General features: G+C 36.3%; 1 protein-coding gene across 5 annotated transcripts in view; it reads left to right on the forward strand.

Annotated features, from left to right (window-relative positions):
• The window catches only part of CHD1 (chromodomain helicase DNA binding protein 1), an 82,152-nt gene that overhangs the window by 24,367 nt on the left and 38,753 nt on the right, over window positions 1-19,032 (forward strand). For all 5 annotated transcript variants that reach the window (XM_036925771.2, XM_036925773.2, XM_036925772.2 and 2 more), the window contains exons 3-5: window positions 4,393-4,594; window positions 5,602-5,694; window positions 7,492-7,553. In XM_036925771.2, coding sequence (XP_036781666.2) covers window positions 4,393-4,594; window positions 5,602-5,694; window positions 7,492-7,553 — 357 coding nt within the window. The remainder of the gene's footprint in view (window positions 1-4,392; window positions 4,595-5,601; window positions 5,695-7,491; window positions 7,554-19,032) is intronic.

The raw sequence follows: 19,032 nt of genomic DNA on the forward strand, positions 1-19,032 counted from the left end.
TGTGGAGGAGACAAGGCAGAAGCTGGACTTTATACCTTTGTAGCTCTCAGGTTGGATTGAAGTAATAAAGCAACATTAAATCATGAATAAAAAGCAGTCCCTAAAAATGGGAAAAAGCAAATAACCCTAATTAAACCAAATTGGTATCCATAAGATAAATAATCAGTTGACTTTAAAGCAATAATTTGCTGAGGTATTCCTGAAGGACAAAATGAGATGAAAAGAAATCTTAACATTTAGTAATCATATTATTAATAGTAATGCTTTTTGGGTTTTTTTGAAACTGTTTTATATATCCTAGGATAAAGCAAATGAGTAATTTTATTAGTGCCATTTATAACCAAGTGATGTTATAAAACCAACATAAAAATCTTAGGAATTCGCATTGTAAAAACTAGTATAAATTCTTAATACATTGTCTCTAAAAATACACATATCCTAGCTAATTTCATTTTTAAAAGTCTTGAAAACAGTGACCAATCCAGTAGTTCTGGCTCACTTAATACTACTCTTCTTTAGTTGCATGATTGCTTCTTCTAAGCTGAATGAGAATCCAATTTAATTTCCAGTTTAAAAAGAAGCGTGGCTATTTGATGAGTTACATTCTGCTGCAAGAAATATGTAAGATAAGCCTAGTTCATCTTGTCAGCCCAGGAAGTGAGGAAGCTATCAAAGACTATTTGAGGTCTTGTCAGAAAGACTGAAGAATTAAAGGATTTCCTATTGGCTAAACATGGGACAGTTTGGGAATCAACAGTGATATTGGCAGTGGATGAAAACTCATCAAATAATTTCAAATCCTTGAGTTAATAAGACTTAAAGTATCAGTCTGTTTTGAAAGGATAGCAATTTAACTTATTTTGAAAACTGACAAATTAAGAAAGGAAATGAAAATGCTTTTCCTATATGACCTGTACCTCAAGGTTAGCAAATGTGATGGGGGAAAGGTTTTTCTTTATAAACGTAATCCACCTACTAGTGAAGAAATAATATAATGGGTAAATGAAGAATGATAAATGTCACCACTTTAATGCTTCTGAATAAAGAGCTGATGGAGCCATATGTTCAATGGCTGCTTACAAATTAGGTATAAAACTTATGGATAAGGCTGAAAATGCCTGAACCCACAGATCAAACTTAACCTCACATGAAAAGAGACACCAAATACTGTTTCTTCTGACAGAAATCTGTAACTCTTAAAATATGTTCTTGCCAAGAAAAACTGAACTTGAATCTTTGCCTGGAGATCTAACAGTTTATAAGATAAATAAGGGACAGAAAAATAGGTTGAGTAATACTGCAGGGGTGCAGTCAGCAAAATCTGGAAAGCAGGAAAACCACCTAATTTATTCCACAAAATAAATTCCAGTGTGAAAAAAAAAGGGAGGGGAAACTTTCAGAATAATGAGAGACTTAAGAAATATGATTCAGTACAGTGCATAAACCTTGTTTGGATTCTCATTCAGTTTAAAAGAAGTAATCATGCAACTAAAGAAGAGGTAAACTGACCTGGATATTCAGTAATATTTAATACTTAATTTCACATATAATACTGAGGAGTAACTGATTTTTTTAAGGTATGGTACTGGTATTGTTTAAATAAAACACTGGGTGTTTAAAAATAATGGGTTTATTTTTTTACACATGAGTACTTAAGTATTTAGGGATGAAAATTTAAAATGTCTGAGATTGTCTATGGGAAGCTGACTTATTTGAAACAAGATTGGCATGAATTGATAATTGTGAAGCTGGGTGATAGATACATGGTAATTCATTATATTACTCATTTATATTTGATATTAAGCATAAAAAACTTGAAAAGGAACTTTAAACTGTTTTATCCTTTGAACGTGGTATTTCTACTTAATATACACTAAGAAAACAATATAATCTTACAAAGTATCTATATATACATAGTGGTAGGTTTTCTTTTAAAAATTGAGAAAGGTGAGGAAAATAATTCAATGTTTTTAATATCTTACACTTTAATACTATTGTGTTAGTGAGATTTAACATAACAAGGATAACTCTTAGGTGTTCAGATTTTAGGTGTTCAGATACTTAGTGTTATATAAAAAGATCAGTGGTATTGGTTGTTATCCAAATAAGTGAAAAGATCAGTTACTATCTAAGTAAATTTGGCGCTCAGAAATATTCTTATAGCCAAATTATATTTGTGGATTTATACAAGAATATATATTCATACATTTCTGATTTGTTTATGTATACATCCACCCAGCAGACATATATTGTGCTCTTATTTAGTGCTTGGCACTCAAAGGGTAACAAGTAAATATCCCAACACTCTAAGAACAAATACGTGGTAGAACATCAAAGATAGAATACCAAATATCAAAAGAAAACAGAAAACTATAGTGATCATTACATGGTGTGCTCATAGCCAAGGTGGTAGTATATATAGGATGTTTTGGAAGTGCTGAAGAAGGGTACTTAATTTTGGCTTTAGAATGGAGTCAGTACTCCCAGCATTTTGTTGGAGGAGTAGCCATAAAAAGATTCCCATATTCACTTAGAATTTTGATTTATTTAGAAGGAATTTTGACTAGCTATTCATTCGGAACTGAACAAGAGGTAATTAAGAATATAAGCCCGTGAATGCCCTTCCCAAATTCATTCATTCACCCAATCTGCTTTTCAAGTGTTTGTTGAGCACCCACCTGTGTATGGTATGGTAGTTACTCTGGAAAAATTGACAGTACCCTCAAGAAGTTTATAAGCAATTAAAGTGATACACTTCTGCCTTTCCTAGAAAATTAGTTCAACTTTATGACTATACCAGACTTAGGTGTATTTTTGTGCTCACCATATACCTGGATCAAAAATCTTGAACATAGCACAAAATGATATTTATTGGTGGACATGACTGTCTCTTCATCCCAGATCTTTTTATTTATTTAGGTAATAAAATAACACTTTAAGCGTATTTTACTTGATTGGTAAGGACTTTGTCTCATCTCAGTCTTCCCTGTACCTAACACATTCTAAGTAAAGCTTATTGAATAAATGAAAGAAAGAAAATACCTAGTAGGTTAAAGGAGATATAAAATTACGTTTCTGGAAAAGTACCTTTCCTAATGTTTTTGCTGAAATTTCTCTTAGGACCCAAATAAAATATGATAATTTTTTTTGTTTTAAATTGAAAAGCATTATGCTGTTTTTGGACCTCAGAACCATGTGACCAGAGGTTTAAAATTGTGGCAAAAATGATCTTGATATATCATATTCTTTAAAAGGCAGATTTTTATCATTTCTGTGTAGAAAAACATTTTATTCCACTAGATTCCTGGATTTAAAAAATAAACTTATGCTTGTTCCCGTTTTAAGCATTTTCATTTATATTTAACTTTTGGAATCAGAAGTCTTGCAAACTTTTATGTGTTTCCATTTGAAATACTCCCTCCTCTAGGAAAGGAGAAATTTTAGAAAGGTATTAATTTTAATATCATAGTTTATTTCTTAGAGTAATACCTCCATCTTGTGGTATTTCTGAAAATTACTGCAGAGGATATGAATCTTGAGTTTTGCTGTATACAATATACATAAACTACATTACCTATTGTTTTTCATAAAACCAGATGCAATTACATCAGCAGCTAGGTCTACCATATGTATCAAAAAGTTAATATCCTAGTTTTCAACAATTCAGATGTATATGCCATGTGAACATAGGCCTTTGGAATAATAGTGATTTATACAGTCAGCTGTTGAGTCCAGACAGTTTCTAGACTACCTTGACTGAAAATTGTAATGGAAGAAAAGGTAGTTTCTCAATGAACTATTAATTGTTTCACATGTATCTATACAGAGGTTAGAAGGGTTGTGAGAATTCATTTCAGATTTATTGTGGGAACTATGACAGATTGAATGATTTTCTCAGAGAAGTGATTACTGATTTTATTTTTTAATAAACTATATTTTATTATAGCTTAATTAGAATCATTTACATTCCCCTAGAATGATAGAACATAGAAACTTGAAGACAAGTAGAAACTTCAAATAAATTTCTGCCTGTTACCTGAGAATTTTCAACACATTTAATCTGTTTTTTTCTTCACACAATTTCTGCTTTATATTTACTACAGTTAAACAGTCATTTAAGGGTGGGGACTGTGGCTTAAATTTCTTGTCTTCCTAAGTTTCTAGCCCAGGATTCTGTAGTTGGTAGATTTTGCTCCTTATCTTGGAGGAAGATGGTGGTCTGATTACTTATGCTTTAGCTAAAGCTGTACTAAATCTAATTCCTTTTTCTATTTCTTTGGCTATAGAAAGTTGAAATATGAAATAAACAAGGCTTTAATGATCTGGGGCTTTCTCTGACTTTTAAGAATTAAATTTCTAATGAATTTTGTTGGAAATCTTTTCTAATTGTAGCCAATCAGATGATGATTCTGGGTCACCTTCAGGCTCTCGCTCTGGCTCAAGTTCTGGAAGCAGTAGTGATGGAAGCAGTAGCCAGTCAGGTAGCAGTGACTCTGACTCTGCATCTGAATCGGGCAGTCCATCAGAGTCCGAGTCAGACACTTCCCAAGAAAACAAGGTTCAAGCAAAACCACCGAAAGTCGATGGAGCTGAGGTAATAAATAAAATATTCAGTGAAAGGTAGATTTCTTCTATTAGTTTGGGAAAATTTATAGGACTGGTTTATAGCATTCTTAATCTAGCTTTCAGAAAATACTAATTTTTAATGTTAAAATTTACCTGCAGTGATTCTCAAACTTGTAGTTAAATGTCTGTGGACTAATTGGCTTAGAAGAGAAGCAGTGTACAGCTATAAAACAGCAAGTACAAAATAAACACACAAAATTTTTTCTTCATCCTCATAAGGCAGACATTGTGTTTGATAAATATTCACTGTCTCAAGGATAAAAAGTAAAGACTTGGTAAGGTCTTTATTAATTTTCAGTGTCTGATCTCTACTTTCAAGTTCTTCAAATGAGGTAATTTACTGTTAATAGGAGAATTTAATAGAACTCTGCTTTCTTGAAGATACTTGGTAGAATAGGCTAAGGACTATTCTATTTGAAAAAAATACTATAGGATTTACTAAAACTTTTCTATACCTCATAATAGCATATACAGTAGTGTTACTTAGAGTACCTGTTAGTACTCTAAGTAACTAAGATCCTTGAGCCAGAATATAAATCAATACGACTTCCTTGGAAAAAATCTTGCTACCAGAAAAAAAAAATCAGCTGAACTTTTAAAACTACTTACTGACACAGTTGATTTGCATTCTGGCTCAAGTTTTTCATTTTCATGTCACACCAATTTTAAAATGTTGACAAAACTTTGAGTAGCACTGGTGTTGCATATTATTACTTTGTTTTGAAAATAATACTATAAATACTGAAGAACATATTAATATTGTTTGTGAAAACACACCATAGATTTTTTTTTTATATACAACTAAAGCTCAGCATTTTATTTTAATAGTATGTATTACATATGAGTAAGGAAAATAGTCTTAATTTTTTATTTGGAGGCAGTGAAAATGTTGGACCTGATTTTCAATAAATTGATTTTTTTCAAAAATAATCTTCCACAAACTTCATTCTTCACTGGTTCACATTTCCATTACAGTTCTGGAAGTCCAGCCCTAGTATTCTGGCTGTGCAGAGATCTGCAGTGCTCAAACAGCAGCAACAGGCCTCATCAAATAGTGGATCAGAAGAGGTGAGTTTTCATTAAGAAAGCTAGTATAAGAAAGCTAATATGTGTGCATTTGCTCATCACAGCAAAACTCGAATTAAACAAAATGTGAATACTGTAGAAATACATATACACAAACACCCATGTAAGTTTGCACACATAAATGAAGAAATACTAAGTACTATTAAGTCATATTTATATAGAATATTAATGACAATTTTCAGCATAGTTTTAAAAGAATAGGCTGCAGCTGTAAACAACGTAGGTCATGTGTACATGTGAGCACACATGCACATATGTTTGCACAAAGCATTCAGTCAAAACCATATAAAAATTGTCTATATCAAGCTGAAAAGCTTCTGTACAGCAAAGGACACCATCAATAGAACAAAAAGGTACCCTACAGTATGGGAGAATATATTAATAAATGACAGATTCGATAAAGAGTTGACATCCAAAATATATAAAGAGCTCACACACCTCAACAAACAAAAAGCAAACAATCCGATTAAAAAATGGGCAGAGTAGCTGAACAGACAGTTCTCCAAAGAAGAAATTCAGATGGCCAGCAGACACATGAAAAGATGCTCCACATCACTAGTTATCAGAGAAATGCAAATTAAAACCACAATGAGATATCACCTCACACCAGTAAGGTTCGCCATCATTGAAAAGACAAACAACAAATGTTGGCAAGGTTGTGGAGAAAGGGGAACCCTCCTACACTGCTGGTGGGAATGTAAATTAGTTCAACCATTGTGGAAAGCAGTATGAAGGTTCCTCAAAAAGCTCAAAATAGAAATACCATTTGACCCAGGAATTCCACTTCTAGGAATTTACCCTAAGAATTCAGCAGCCCAGTTTGAAAAAGATAGATGCACCCCTATGTTTATTGCAGCACTATTTACAATAGCCAAGAAATGGAAGCAACCTAAGTGTCTATACAGTAGATGAATGGGTAAAGAAGATGTGGTACATATACACAATGGAATATTATTCAGCCATAAGAAGAAAACAAATCCTACCGTTTGCAACAGCATGGATGGAGCTAGAGGGTATTATGCTCAGTGAAATAAGCCAGGCAGAGAAAGACAAGTACCAAATGATTTCACTCATATGTGGAGTATAAGAACAAAGAAAAACTGAAGGAACAAAACAGCAGCAGAATCACAGAACCCAAGAATGGACTAACAGTTACCAAAGGGAAAGAGACTGGGGAGGATGGGTGGGAAGGGAGGGATAAGGGCAGGGAAAAAGAAAGGGTCATTACAATTAGCATGTATAATGTCGGGGGGCTCATGGGGAGGGCTGTACAACACAGAGAAGACAAGTAGTGATTCTACAGAATCTTACTACGCTGATGGACAGTGCCTGTAATGGGGATTGTGTGGGGGACTTGGTGAAGGGGGGAGCCTAGTAAACATAATGTTCTGCATGTAATTATAGATTAATGATAACAAAATTTTTTTTAATTGTCTAATGACAAAAGAAGGTATTAATCAAAATTTGACCTACGAATTGTGATTCCTTTTTGAGGCCATATTAGGCAAATCAATAGTCTCCAGAGATGGTAGATGTTAAGGTTTTATAAAAAATGCTGACATTGTGATACTTACCTAATATCACTGGCTATGTTATAAATTTGCAATAAAAATGTTAATAATTACTCTGTGCTAATGGTATAAATATAACAGCATGAAAAATAGAGGCATTATAGTTAATGCTTAATTAGCAAAATGAATGTTAAGTATGGCAAGCAAAAATTTGATACCATGGTTAAATTCTGATCATTAATAACATTAACATTGTTTTTCTCTACAGGATTCTTCGAGCAGTGAAGATTCTGATGACTCAAGTGAAGTCAAAAGGAAAAAGCATAAAGAGTATGTCTTTTTCTTCAACTTACGCTTTTCACATCAGGAAAATCCTCATGGTTTTACATTTCTCTCCTTATGAAAAATTGTTGCCAAAAGTGGACTTTTGTAAATTGGTTCATGGCATATTTATTAGGTTAATTTAAATCATTAATTCTTTTTTTTTTTTTTGAGAACAACTTAAGTTACATTGTATTTTTTTTTTTTTTTTAAATAATTATTTTTTATTGAAGGGTAGTTGACACACAGTATTACATTACATGAGTTTCAAGTGTACAACACAGTGGTAGAACATTTATATACATAATTCTAGGTTCCAGCTATCACCCTACCATGCTGTTACAATATCTTGACTATATTCCTTATGCTATACATTACATCCCGGTTACTAATTTATTTTACCATTGGAAGTCTGTCCTTTTTTTTTTTTTTTTTTTTTGTGAGGGCATCTCTCATATTTATTGATCAAATGGTTGTTAACGACAATAAAATTCTGTATAGGGGAGTCAATGCTCAATGCACAATCATTAATCCACCCCAAGCCTAATTTTTGTCAGTCTCCAATCTTCTGAGGCATAACAAACAAGTTTTTACATGTAGAACAAATTCTTACATAATGAATAAGTTACATAGTGAACAGTACAAGGGCAGTCATCACAGAAACTTTCGGTTTTGCTTATGCATTATGAACTCTAAACAGTCAGTTCAAATATGAATAGTCATTTGGTTTTTATACTTGATTTATATGTGGATACCACATTTCTCTCTTTATTATTATTATTTTTAATAAAATGCTGAAGTGGTAGGCAGATACAAGATAAAGGTAGAAAACATAGTTTAGTGTTGTAAGAGAGCAAATGTAGATGATCAGGTGTGTGCCCGTAGACTATGTGTTAATCCAAGCCAGACCAGGGCAACAAAACATCCACGTATGCAGAAGATTTCTCTCAGAACAGGGGGGGTGAGGTTCTAAGCCTCACCTCTGTTGATCCCCAATTTCTCACCTGATGGCCCCCCTGCGACTGTGCCTGTCTTAGGTTGTTCCTCCCTTGAGGAATCTTACCCGTCTCTGGCTAACCAGTCATCTTCCGGGGCCATACAGGGAAATGTGAAGTTGGTAAGTGAGAGGGAAGCCTTATTGTTTGAAAAGGTTAGCTTTTTACTTCTTTGCATATTTATGCCCTGTGGCTTCTATGCCCAGCATTTGTCTTGAGGTATCTTTACCACTTGGAGGAGTTATGGTACTCGGTAAATTTGATATGAGGCACGAATTCTATTTAAGGGTTGTAATTAGGAAGGAAGAAGAAAAGCTATAGAAGTAGCAGGTGGAAGAAAACATGGGAAGATTGATTATTTCTTTGATATATCTTCTTGTAGAGTAACTTCAGCATGTATAGGTTTTAAGCTACTACTTAAATTGCACACACACATTAACATAATAGGAGTATAGTTACATAACCAAAGCATATCTGTAATTACCAGCCATCTGCAGTGAAACCAAGAAAACCAGTTAGGCACCTTAGGCATTTGTGAAAACTTATCTATGATATGGTGCATATTGTCCAACTGAACTTGAACAGTCTGAGAGAAATCAGACAAATTAAAACAACCCATTCCTGGGGACTGTTCACATGCCATATGTTCTTTTAACAGTAAATAGTTTGTAGTTGTAAGACTTTGGAGTGCTACAATTTGCACTTCTCCAAATTCTTGGTTGAGTTCCAACAGTATAGATCCAGTCCAATTTTGTTGTTTCACTGTATGCACAGGCCAGCTTAGATATCTCCTTCCTCATTCCCATGGCAAGTCCAGGAACTGGTGGGATGAGTGCATCTACAGCTGTAGCAGTGCGTGGATCTTTGTTGGGGTTTTTTGATGATCATCTTCTGGCATGAGTCTTCCACAGAGTGCAAATGTTGGAAGTTCTTTTTCATATCGTATCTTAGTTCATTTTCGGGGTAGCCCAATTAGGCTTTGATCCTCTGTATAAACACAAACAGACCCTTTGCCTACACTTTTATATGCCCTTTATACCCTTGTGTAGAACTCGTTGGAGGTTACCACACAGGAACTGCCCTTTTTTTTTTTTTTTTTTTTTGCTATCACTAATCTACACTTACATGATGAATATTATGTTTACTAGGCTCTCCCCTATACCAGGTCTCCCCTATAAACCCCTTTACAGTCACTGTCCATCAGCATAGCAAAATGTTGTAGAATCACTACTTGCCTTCTCTGTGTTGTACAGCCCTCCCCTTTCTCCCACTCCGCTATGGATGCTAATCTTAATACCCCCCTACTTCTCCCCCCCTTATCCCTCCCTACCCACCCATCCTCCCCAGTCCCTTTCCCTTTGGTACCTGTTAGTCCATTCTTGAGTTCTGTGATTCTGCTGCTGTTTTGTTCCTTCAGTTTTTCCTTTGTTCTTATATTCCACAGATGAGTGAAATCATTTGGTATTTCTCTTTCTCTGTTTGGCTTGTTTCACTGAGCAAAATACCCTCCAGCTCCATCCATGTTGCTGCAAATGGTTGGATTTGCCCTTTTCTTATGGCTGAGTAGTATTCCATTGTGTATATGTACCACATCTTCTTTATCCATTCATCTATTGATGGACATTTAGGTTGCTTCCAATTCTTGGCTATTGTAAATAGTGCTGCAATAAACATAGGGGTGCATCTGTCTTTCTCAAACTTGATTGCTGCGTTCTTAGGGTAAATTCCTAGGAGTGGAATTCCTGGGTCAAATGGTAAGTCTGTTTTGAGCATTTTGAGGAACCTCCATACTGCTTTCCACAATGGTTGAACTAACTTACATTCCCACCAGCAGTGTAGGAGGGTTCCCCTTTCTCCACAGCCTCGCCAACATTTGTTGTTGTTTGTCTTTTGGATGGCAGCCATCCTTACTGGTGTGAGGTGATACCTCATTGTAGTTTTAATTTGCATTTCTCTGATAATTAGCGATGTGGAGCATCTTTTCATGTGTCTGTTGGCCATCTGTATTTCTTTTTTGGAGAACTGTCTGTTCAGTTCCTCTGCCCATTTTTTAATTGGGTTATTTGTTTTTTGTTTGTTGAGGCGTGAGAGCTCCTTATATATTCTGGACGTCAAGCCTTTATCGGATGTGTCATTTTCAAATATATTCTCCCATACTGTAGGGATCCTTCTTGTTCTATTGATGGTGTCTTTTGCTGTACAGAAGCTTTTCAGCTTAATATAGTCCCACTTACTCATTTTTGCTGTTGTTTTCCTTGCCCGGGGAGATATGTTCAAGAAGAGGTCACTCATGTTTATGTCTAAGAGGTTTTCGCCTATGTTTTCTTCCAAGAGTTTAATGGTTTCATGGCTTACATTCAGGTCTTTGATCCATTTTGAGTTTACTTTTGTATATGGGGTTAGACAATGGTCCAGTTTCATTCTCCTACATGTAGCTGTCCAGTTTTGCCAGCACCACCTGTTGAAGAGACTGTCATTTCGCCATTGTATGTCCATGGCTCCTTTATCAAATATTAATTGACCATATATGTCTGGGTTAATGTCTGGATTCTCTAGTCTGTTCCATTGGTCTGTGGCTCTGCTCTTGTGCCAGTACCAAATTGTCTTGATTACTATGGCTTTATAGTAGAGCTTGAAGTTGGGGAGTGAGATCCCCCCTACTTTATTCTTCTTTCTCAGGATTGCTTTGGCTATTCGGGGTCTTTGGTGTTTCCATATGAATTTTTGAATTGTTTGTTCCAGTTCATTGAAGAATGTTGCTGGTAGTTTCATAGGGATTGCACCAAATCTGTATATTGCTTTGGGCAGGATGGCCATTTTGACGATATTAATTCTTCCTAGAAACGAGCATGGGATGAGTTTCCATCTGTTAGTGTCCCCTTTAATTTCTCTTAAGAGTGACTTGTAGTTTTCAGAGTATAAGTCTTTCACTTCTTTGGTTAGGTTTATTCCTAGGTATTTTATTTTTTTTGATGCAATTGTGAATGGAGTTGTTTTCCTGATTTCTCTTTCTGTTGGTTCATTGTTAGTATATAGGAAAGCCACAGATTTCTGTGTGTTGATTTTGTATCCTGCAACTTTGCTGTATTCCGATATCAGTTCTAGTAGTTTTGGGGTGGAGTCTTTAGGGTTTTTTATGTACAGTATCATGTCATCTGCAAATAGTGACAGTTTAACTTCTTCTTTACCAATCTGGATTCCTTGTATTTCTTTATTTTGTCTGATTGCCGTGGCTAGGACCTCCAGTACTATGTTAAATAACAGTGGAGAGAGTGGGCATCCCTGTCTAGTTCCCGATCTCAGAGGAAATGCTTTCAGCTTCTCGCTGTTCAATATAATGTTGGCTGTGGGTTTATCATAGATGGCCTTTATTATGTTGAGGTACTTGCCCTCTATTCCCATTTTGCTGAGAGTTTTTATCATGAATGGATGTTGAACTTTGTCAAATGCTTTTTCAGCATCTATGGAGATGATCATGTGGTTTTTGTCTTTCTTTTTGTTGATGTGGTGGATGATGTTGATGGACTTTCGAATGTTGTACCATCCTTGCATCCCTGGAATGAATCCCACTTGGTCATGGTGTATGATCCTTTTGATGTATTTTTGAATTCGGTTTGCTAATATTTTGTTTAGTATTTTTGCATCTACGTTCATCAGGGATATTGGTCTGTAGTTTTCTTTTTTGGTGGGGTCTTTGCCTGGTTTTGGTATTAGGGTGATGTTAGCTTCATAGAATGAGTTTGGGAGTATCCCCTCCTCCTCTATTTTTTGGAAAACTTTAAAGAGAATGGGTATTATGTCTTCCCTGTATGTCTGATAAAATTCCGAGGTAAATCCATCTGGCCCGGGGGTTTTGTTCTTTGGTAGTTTTTTGATTACCTCTTCAATTTCGTTGCTGGTAATTGGTCTGTTTAGATTTTCTGTTTCTTCCTGGGTCAATCTTGGAAGGTTATATTTTTCTAGGAAGTTGTCCATTTCTCCTAGGTTTCCCAGCTTGTTAGCATATAGGTTTTCATAGTATTCTCCAATAATTCTTTGCATTTCCGTGGGGTCCGTCGTGATTTTTCCTTTCTCGTTTCTGATACTGTTGATTTGTGTTGACTCTCTTTTCTTCTTAATAAGTCTGGCTAGAGGCTTATCTATTTTGTTTATTTTCTCGAAGAACCAGCTCTTGGTTTCATTGATTTTTGCTATTGTTTTATTCTTCTCAATTTTATTTATTTCTTCTCTGATCTTTATTATGTCCCTCCTTCTGCTGACCTTAGGCCTCATCTGTTCTTCTTTTTCCAATTTCGATAATTGTGACATTAGACCATTCATTTGGGATTGTTCTTCCTTTTTTAAATATGCTTGGATTGCTATATACTTTCCTCTTAAGACTGCTTTTGCTGTGTCCCACAGAAGTTGGGGCTTAGTGTTGTTGTTGTCATTTGTTTCCATATATTGCTGGATCTCCATTTTGATTTGGTCATTGATCCATTCATTATTTAGGAGCGTGTTGTTAAGCCTCCATGTGTTTGTGAGCCTCTTTGCTTTCTTTGTACAGTTTATTTCTAGTTTTATGCCTTTGTGGTCTGAAAAGTTGGTTGGTAGGATTTCAATCTTTTGGAATTTTCTGAGGCTCTTTTTGTGGCCTAGTATGTGGTCTATTCTGGAGAATGTTCCATGTGCACTTGAGAAGAATGTATATCCCGCTGCTTTTGGATGTAGAGTTCTATAGATGTCTATTAGGTCCATCTGCTCTACTGTGTTGTTCAGTGCTTCCGTGTCCTTACTTATTTTCTGCCCAGTGGATCTATCCTTTGGGGTGAGTGGTGTGTTGAAGTCTCCTAGAATGAATGCATTGCAGTCTATATCCCCCTTTAGTTCTGTTAGTATTTGTTTCACATATGCTGGTGCTCCTGTGTTGGGTGCATATATATTTAGAATGGTTATATCCTCTTGTTTGACTGAGCCCTTTATCATTATGTAGTGTCCTTCTTTATCTCTTGTTACTTTCTTTGTTTTGAAGTCTATTTTGTCTGATATTAGTACTGCAACCTCTGCTTTCTTCTCACTGTTGTTTGCTTGAAATATGTTTTTCCATCCCTTGACTTTTAGTCTGTACATGTCTTTGGGTTTGAGGTGAGTTTCTTGTAAGCAGCATATAGATGGGTCTTGCTTTTTTATCCATTCTGTTACTCTGTGTCTTTTGATTGGTGCATTCAACCCATTAACATTTAGGGTGACTATTGAAAGATATGTACTTATTGCCATTGCAGGCTTTAAATTCGTGGTTACCAAAGGTTCAAGGTTAGCCTCTTTACTATCTTACTGCCTAACTTAGCTCGCTTATTGAGCTGTTATATACACTGTCTGGAGATTCTTTTCTTCTCTCCCTTCTTGTTCCTCCTCCTCGATTCTTCATATGTTGGGTGTTTTGTGCTGTGCTCCTTCTAGGAGTGCTCCCATCTAGAGCAGTCCCTGTAAGATGTTCTGTAGAGGTGGTTTGTGGAAAGCAAATTCCCTCAGCTTTTGTTTGTCTGGGAATTGTTTAATCCCACCATCATATTTGAATGATAGTCGTGCTGGATACAGTATCCTTGGTTCAAGGCCCTTCTGTTTCATTGTATTAAATATATCATGCCATTCTCTTCTGGCCTGTAGGGTTTCTGTTGAGAAATCTGACGTTAGCCTGATGGGTTTTCCTTTATAGGTGACCTTTTTCTCTCTAGCTGCCTTTAACACTCTTTCCTTGTCCTTGATCTTTGCCATTTTAATTATTATGTGTCTTGGTGTTGCCCTTCTTGGATCCTTTCTGTTGGGGGTTCTGTGTATTTCTGTCGTCTGTTTGATTACTTCCTCCCCCAGTGTGGGGAAGTTTTCAGCAATTATTTCTTCTAAGATACTTTCCATCTCTTTTCCTCTCTCTTCTTCTTCTGGAACCCCTATAATACGGATATTGTTCCTTTTGGATTGGTCACACAGTTCTCTTAATATTGTTTCATTCCTGGAGATCCTTTTGTCTCTCTCTATGTCAGCTTCTATGCGTTCCTGTTCTCTGATTTCAATTCCATCAATGGCCTCTTGCATTCTATCCATTCTGCTTATAAACCCTTCCAGAGTTTGTTTCATTTCTGCGATCTCCTTTCTGGCATCTGTGATCTCTTTCCGGACTTCATCCCATTTTTCTTGCGTATTTCTCTGCATCTCTGTCAGCATGTTTATGATTCTTATTTTGAATTCTTTGTCAGGAAGACTGGTTAGGTCTGTCTCCTTGTCTGGTGTTTTCTCTGTGATCTTTGTCTGCCTGTAGCTTTGCCTTTTCATGGTGATAGGAATAGTCTGCAGAACTGGGACGAGTGACGGCTGGAAGGACTTCCTTTCTTGTTGGTTTGTGGCCCTCCTCTCCTGGGAGAACAGCGGCCTCTAGTGGCTTGTGCTACGCAGCTGCGCGCAGACAGGGTTTCTGCTTCCTGCCCGGCTGCTATGGAGTTTATCTCCGCTGTTGCTGTGGGCGTGGCCTGGCTCGGGCAGCTACTCCAAAATGGTGGAGTCGCGTTGGAGCAGGAGCTGCTGGGAGGCTATTTATCTCCGTAAGGGGCCTCCCTGCTCCCTGCAGCCCAGGGGTTAGGGTGCCCAGAGATCCCGGATTCCCTACCTCTGGATTAAGTGACCCGCCCTGCCCCTTTAAGACTTCCAAAAAGCACCCGCCAAAACAAAACAACGACCACAAAAAAAAAAGAAGAAAAAAATTTTTTTTAATTAAAAAAAAAAATTTTTTTTAATTAAAAAAAAAAAAAGGTGGTCGTTCGTTTTTCTTTATTCTCCGGTGCCAGCCTCAGGCCTCTGCTCACCGGTCTTTCTGCCCTGTTTCCCTAGTATTGGGGTCCCTATCCCTTTAAGACTTCCAAAAAGCGCTCGCCAAAACAAAACAGCAAAAAAGCAAAAAAAAATGGTCGCGCGCTTTTCTTATGCCCTCTGTCGCCCAGCCTCCAGTGCCTGCTCACTGTTCTTGCTGCCCTGTTTTCCTAGTATCGAGCGCCCTGCACTCTGGCCCGGATGGCTGGGGCTGGGTGCTCGGCAGTCCTGGGCTCCGTCTCCCTCCCGCTCTGCCTGCTCTTCTCCCGCCGGGAGCTGGGGGGAGGGGCGCTCGGCTCCCGCGGGCCGGGGCTTGTATCTTACCCCCTTCGCGAGGCGCTGGCTTCTCTCAGGTGCGGATGTGGTCTGGATATTGTCCTGTGTCCTCTGGTCTTTATTCTAGGAAGGGTTGTCTTTGTTATATTTTCATAGATATATGTTGTTTTGGGAGGAGATTTCCGCTGCTCTACTCACGCCGCCATCTTCCGCCCCTCCCTTCTAAATCATTAATTCTTAACATTTATCTTTCTGTGACCAGCAGAGATTTTTATCTTATCTCCCATAACTCCTTTCTCCTATATTTTTTTTAAAGAATTAGGCATAATATCAGAAAATCTTAATGACTTGGGAAACATAGAGTAGGGATGAACAGATGATGGATTTGGGGTGATTATGTTAATTTATGTTAATAGCTATTCTTAACTATTCATCTGCACATGAAATTTATTTCCTTCGTGGAACTGATCTAGTAACTCACTGTCCTGAAGATATTGACCCAGAAAGTCTTAAGAGTGCTTCAGATTCTCAGTTCAGATATTTGGATGGTCTGTCTTTTTTTCTCTTCATTTTTTCAAAAACATTATTCCATTGTCTTTTCTCTTATTTTTCTATTTGTCTTTGATATTCTTCACTTTCACTTTGGTGTGTCTTAGCTTTTGATTTGTTATTTATCCCACTTTATGAATTTTGTTTTATGCTTTTTTAATATTAAATTATCTTATTTCTGAAAAGTCAGTTCTTGTTATCTGTAATTTTTCTTTCTCGTTCTGTAAACCTCTCTAGGACTACTGTTATATCTGTCTTATTGTATCATATGTATTGTATGTATCTATTGGATCATCTGTCCTATCTATTATGAATCTTACTGTGGTTGTGTTTTTTGTTTGTTTGTTTTTGTTTTTTGAGAGGGCATCTCATATTTATTGATTAAATGGTTGTTAACAACAATAAAATTCTGTATAGGGGACTCAATGCACAATCATTAATCAACCTCAAGCCTAATTCTCAACAGTCTCCAATCTTCTGAGGCATAACGAACAAGTTCTTACATAGTGAATAAGCTCTTACATGGTGAACAGTGCAAGGGTAGTCATATCACAGAAACTTTCAGTTTTGATCACGCATCATGAACTATAAACAATCAAGTCAGATAGGATTATTCGTTTGATTTTTATACTTGATTTATATGTGAATCCCACATTTCTCCCTTATTATTATTATTATTATTTTTTTTTAAATAAAATGCTGAAGTGGTAGGTAGATGCAAGATAAAGGTAGAAAACATAATTTAGTGCTGTAAGAGGGCAAATGTAGATGATCAGGTCTGTGCCTATAGACTAAGTATTAATCCAAGCTAGACAAGGGCAACAAAACATCCACAGATGCAGAAGATTTCTCTCAAAACGGGGGGGTGAGGTTCTAAGCCTCCCCTCTGTTGATCCCGAATTTCTCACCTGATGGCCCCCCTTTGACTGTGCCTGTCTTAGGTTGTTCCTCCCTTGAGGAATCTTACCCGTGTCTGGCTAACCAGTCATCTTCCAGGGCCATACAGCGAAATGTAAAGTTGGTAAGTGAGAGAGAAGCAATATTGTTTGAAAAGGTTAGCTTTTTACTTCTTTGCAGATTTATGCCCTGTAGCTTCTATGCCCAGCATTTGTCTTGAGGTATCTTTACCACTTGGAAGAATTATGATACTCGGCAATTTTCTATATGAGGCACGAATGCTACTAAAGGGTTGTAATTAGGAAGGAAGAAGAAAAGCTATAGAAGTAGTAGACGGAAGAAAACATGGGAAGATTGATTATTTCTTTGACATGTCTTCTTGTAGAGTAACATAAGCATGTATAGGTTTTAACAAACTACTAATTAAATTGCATACACACATTAACAGAATAGGAATACAGATACATAACAAAAGCAGACCTACAATTACCAGCCATATCCAGTGAAACCAAGAAAACCAGTTAGGTACCCTAGGCATTTGTGAAAACTTACCAATGATATGATGGATATTGTCTAACTGAATTTGAATAGTTTGAGAAAAATCAGACAAATTAAAACAGCACATTCCTGGGAACTGTTCACATCCCATATGTTCTTTTAACAGTAGATAGTCTATAGTCGCATGATTTTGAAGCACTGCAACTTGCACTTCTCCTAATTCTTGGTTGAGTTCCAACAGTATAGATCCAGTCAAATTTGTTGTTTTACTGTATGCACAGGCCAGCTTAGATATCTCCTTCTTCATTCCAATGGCAAATCCAGGAACCGGTGGAATGAATGCAGCTACAACTGCAACAGCGCCAGGATCTTTGTTGAAGTTTTTTGATGATGATCTTCTGGAATGACTCTTCCAGAGGATGTTGATGTTGGAAGTTCTTCTTCATATCGTATCTTAATTCGTTTTCTGTGTAGCCACATTAGGCTTTGATCCTCTGTATAAACACAAACAAACCCTTTGTCCACACTTTGATATGACCTTTATACCATTGTGAAGAACCTATTGGAGATCAACTGTGGTTGTGTTTTTTGCCTCTTTATTGTTGTGCTGCATTCTAGCTAATTTCTTCAGATCTGTCTTCCAGTTTATTCAGTACATTTTCAATTACTGTGTCTCATAAGCTATTTAACCCTTCTACTGAGTTGGTAATTTCTAATCTTGGCATGGTGCAGGCAAAAAATATTTTTAAAAACAAGTATTTTGGGATGTTGGATCAACTTGCTTGGATATAAAAGTCATTATAATTTATATTATAAAAAATAGGAAGTGGAGACTTTTCATGTTCTCCCTATTGCTACTTCTAATTTGCAAACTCTGAAAAGATACCAAGTAAAATAGTATTTTCTACTCTATTACGTTTTTGTCATAAATCATATTTTATTCATATGTGCTTGCTTATATAAGCTTTAACATGGTCACGGTTGATGCAAGACATGGTGGGCAGTGGAGAAACAGCAGTAGTTGTGAGAGGATATAGTGTATGAATAAGGACTTAATGTGTCTCTCATTTGAAATTTATATTATAGCAGAATAATAGCATATGCATCAATATTTTTTCTCTACATGGTGATTGGAATTAGACTAAATAGACTAAAAATAATAATAAAGGTAAGATAATCATTGAATATTTAGATGAACTGATATTTTTTTACATTTTTTATACTGTATTTTAAGCTTACTGAATGTATATTATTTTAAAATTCAGTTACAAAGGGTATATTTTTAAATGTCACAGTTTCCAGAAAATTAAGATGAAAGGGATTGGAATCTCTGTTTTGGGGAAGGCAGGTATAATAACAAATGTGTCCATCCTTATGGTAATCACAATAACATTTACTTACTTGCCACTCATTGAGGTGTAACTAAATGACTA

The sequence above is a fragment of the Manis pentadactyla genome, chromosome 2 (genome assembly GCF_030020395.1).
Source record: "Manis pentadactyla isolate mManPen7 chromosome 2, mManPen7.hap1, whole genome shotgun sequence".
NCBI classification, from domain to species: Eukaryota; Metazoa; Chordata; class Mammalia; order Pholidota; family Manidae; genus Manis; species Manis pentadactyla.